Consider the following 3,237-nt stretch of genomic DNA (forward strand, 5'->3'; position numbering starts at 1 on the left):
TGTAGACATACCTACTCGATAATCGTTCCAACATAAATATAAATGCGTCAAAAACCTGATATCATCGACAAAACTTTTATCATACGGAGTTTTAGTGGCGCCATCTATCCTAGGTCCACAAAACCGTCGGCTCTATCTGTTACCGCGAACAGCCGCCAGAAGCCGGAGGGGGACGGGAGCAGACAGAGTTCTTGCTCTGAGGGCAGAGCCGGACAAGGATGGCCGGACCCGGATGAAACTTTTCTCCTCCCACCATAGTTTTTGCGCTGCACCATCACGTGGTCATGCGGTCACGAGCGGATGAGTTCTCACTGCTCACTGATGGGTCTAGAGAGAGAGCTTCACAGGAACGAAGCACGACCCCCATTGACGTCACAGCGCACGTGACTCGGAAGATAATGAAAAAGTTGAGAGGTGCCGAAAACCGTAATCTTTGTCCATTTTTAAAATAAAAACTAGGACATGCAGGCAAAAGCGGTTTTTTGTTCCTTACTTCAGAAAGGTCGAGACACCAACCCCAAAATTATTTAAGCAAAGCACTGACATTGTTGCACAGCTTCTTTAAAAAGGTTGTGGCGGGGTTAAACTTCAATCGGCTCTCACAGTACAAATAGTAAATTCTTTTTTATGTACACTTTAATTGCAGCTTTTGCATTTTTTTTTTGTAGCAAGAGGAAAAGTACAGTTGTAAAAGAATAAGAGTTCGACAACTGCATGAAAGTGATACATCAGTGTGAACGAAACAAGAAATAAACATAAATTTCACTTTTCACAGATAAAGTTGGAAATTAACTACATCATACTTGAGATTTTTGAAATCTCCGAGCTAAGAGAGAAACTACTCAGCTTCCTCATACACTCAAAATGAAGCGTCGAACGTAGCTCCATAGGACCTAAAGCTAATATTTACCAAGAAGATAAAAGCAGCTATAATAAGGCAATTCAAAACAAAATAAGAATGCTACATACCAGAACTATGGCTGTTGCCTAACCGCAACTCATAATGTTTAGAACTGTGAATATGCCTCTGTTTCTCACCTTAGGTGAACAACAGATCCCTCACTTGTGCACTTTTTTATGCCTACTTAAAACGCTTAAGTGGGCAAACGTTTTCCCACAGGCATCACACTTGTAAGGCCGCTCCCCACTGTGGGCCCTCTCATGACATAACAAATGAACTCTTTTCGTAAATCCTTTCTCACACGTGCCACATTGGTATGGGCTTTCGCCAAAATGTGCTCTTCTGTGAATCTTGAGGTCATGACTCCTGGTGAACGCCTTCTGGCAAACCTCGCAACTGAATGGTTTCTCACCCGTGTGAGTCCTTATGTGACTTCGTAAAGTACTGATTGTAGCAAACACTCTCTCGCAGACAGAGCAGCGGAAAGGCTTCTCTCCTGTGTGTGTCCTTTCGTGCTTGGTGACATGAGAAAGAATGCGACTGGAGTAAGGGCAGAACTCGCAGTGGTACATGCCCCCACGTCGTGGCCGCGTCGTGGGTTGCCACTCAACCGGTTCGCTTCTGGAAGAGGAGTCGCTCTCGCTGTCCCCATCGTCCTGGAAGGCTGCTTCGGCCTTCACTGATGCAGAGATCGGAGAAACAAAACAAAGAGATTCAATGACAAAAAATGTTCAAAGCCAACATTCCAACATTAGACAAGTTTGACAAATCTGCACGGCGTTCAGCAGAAATGAGCACAGATAAACAAGTGTACTGACACCTGTTCGTTTCAGAACAAAGTAAACAAACTTGACCGAAAAGAATGATTCAAGTATCAGGAAAAGCTGTTATTACGTTAAAGTGATATCACACTTTGGGATAATGAAAAAGATATGAGCATAGCCCAATCATACAGAAAATTTTCATGTGCACATTATCTTTCATTGAAGCAGGTGATCTCGCAACCTAATAGCCGTAAGCAACAATAAGGAAACCCAATTATTGGGCCTCGGGGCTCCAATGAAATAGAAGGCTGCAGTGAATGCTATGGTACTGTGGCGGTACCATGTAGTGACTTCCGTCCGTCGTAATAATGTCCTACAAAATGTCACTGTAGAGCCAATGCCTCTCAAGTCAACGTAAAATCACACACTATTCGAGTATGCAAGCACTCTTTCTAGTGGAAGAATGGGGTTAAAAAACCACACATGCTGACATCTTGTAGTCTCAAACACCAGGCAAGAGCAAAAAGTGCAAGACAACCACTTCAGACCGTGATAAAGTAGGTTGAATGCTTGTGCTCATCTAAATAACTGGGATTCAATTGATGCAATAGGGGAGACTCTATTTGATTCAATGATGCTGGAATGATTTAAGCAGGCCATATATTTTCCAGTTTTAATCGTAAAACACCAATAAACGTTCACCCGTATCGGTAATAAAAAACCGGTTAAAACCAAAAAATACCAGTTCTTAAACATTTTTGTACAAGCAACAATGTTTTTTTTTTTTGTTTTTTTTTTAACTGAGCAAGTTGTATTAGACATTTGTCAGACACAATCCTTTTTTTTATAACGGTGGTGTGGGATGATTGTCAGCATAGGTCTCCATAGGTCTCTTCGTGATCGACGTGTTTTTTCTATCAGTGCTGGTTTCTTTGACCTTTAGTTTATGTCCCCAAAAATTTAGTCCCATTGTGCCCTTTTGTAGACTGCCCCGTTGAAGGTTGGCCTCCTTCTTTGTGGACCCAAGTTGGGTGGTTTGAAGTGTCTTTTATATTTTTTGGGCCGAAGTGTGTCTCGACTTAAGCTGAAACGAAGTATATATCACAATAATAAAGTATGAGAAACGTTTCGTATGAGGTGTAAATGACAGTTGAGCTGTTTCTTCTCTTGATTGTTTGTTTCTATTCACAATTTTTCCGTCGCTAAACACCGTTTAAGCATCTGCACGAGACAATTCACCGAGATGCACCGGTGTTTCGGAACGAAATAAACGTCGAAAAATATCTGCTGATATTTTACATGAACAAACACCGGAAAGTATACAGTCTAAATATAAGCAAGAACACTGCACAGAGAATGCATGTTCCCGAAAGTCGAGTTGGTCAGCGAAAAGGACCCTGTCTGCAAAGCAGCGATGTGCCATTTCCTGCATCTTGCAATGGTTGCCAGAGTCGACCTGCAAGTTTGAAAAGAGAAGAAATTGAAGGCACTGTCGCTGGTGCGATGTAAACATTTAACAATTTTTTTAACACCCCAAACATGGCAGACTGACAAGGACATCAAAAGCATAAT

The 3,237-nt window shown here is 42.0% G+C and overlaps 1 protein-coding gene across 1 annotated transcript; it reads right to left on the minus strand.

Annotated features, from left to right (window-relative positions):
- Nucleotides 1-618: 618 nt before the first annotated feature.
- On the minus strand, nt 619-1,629 carry LOC115328832 (zinc finger protein 233-like; the record flags this gene model as incomplete). The annotated part of the gene is made up of 1 exon (XM_029990268.3): nt 619-1,629. A coding segment is annotated over one exon (570 nt), but the record flags the coding sequence as incomplete, so codon positions are not given.
- Between the last annotated feature and the right edge of the window lie 1,608 nt (nt 1,630-3,237).

This window comes from Ixodes scapularis, unplaced genomic scaffold (assembly GCF_016920785.2).
Source record: "Ixodes scapularis isolate PalLabHiFi unplaced genomic scaffold, ASM1692078v2 PGA_scaffold4__175_contigs__length_147842914, whole genome shotgun sequence".
In the NCBI taxonomy this organism is placed as follows: domain Eukaryota; kingdom Metazoa; phylum Arthropoda; class Arachnida; order Ixodida; family Ixodidae; genus Ixodes; species Ixodes scapularis.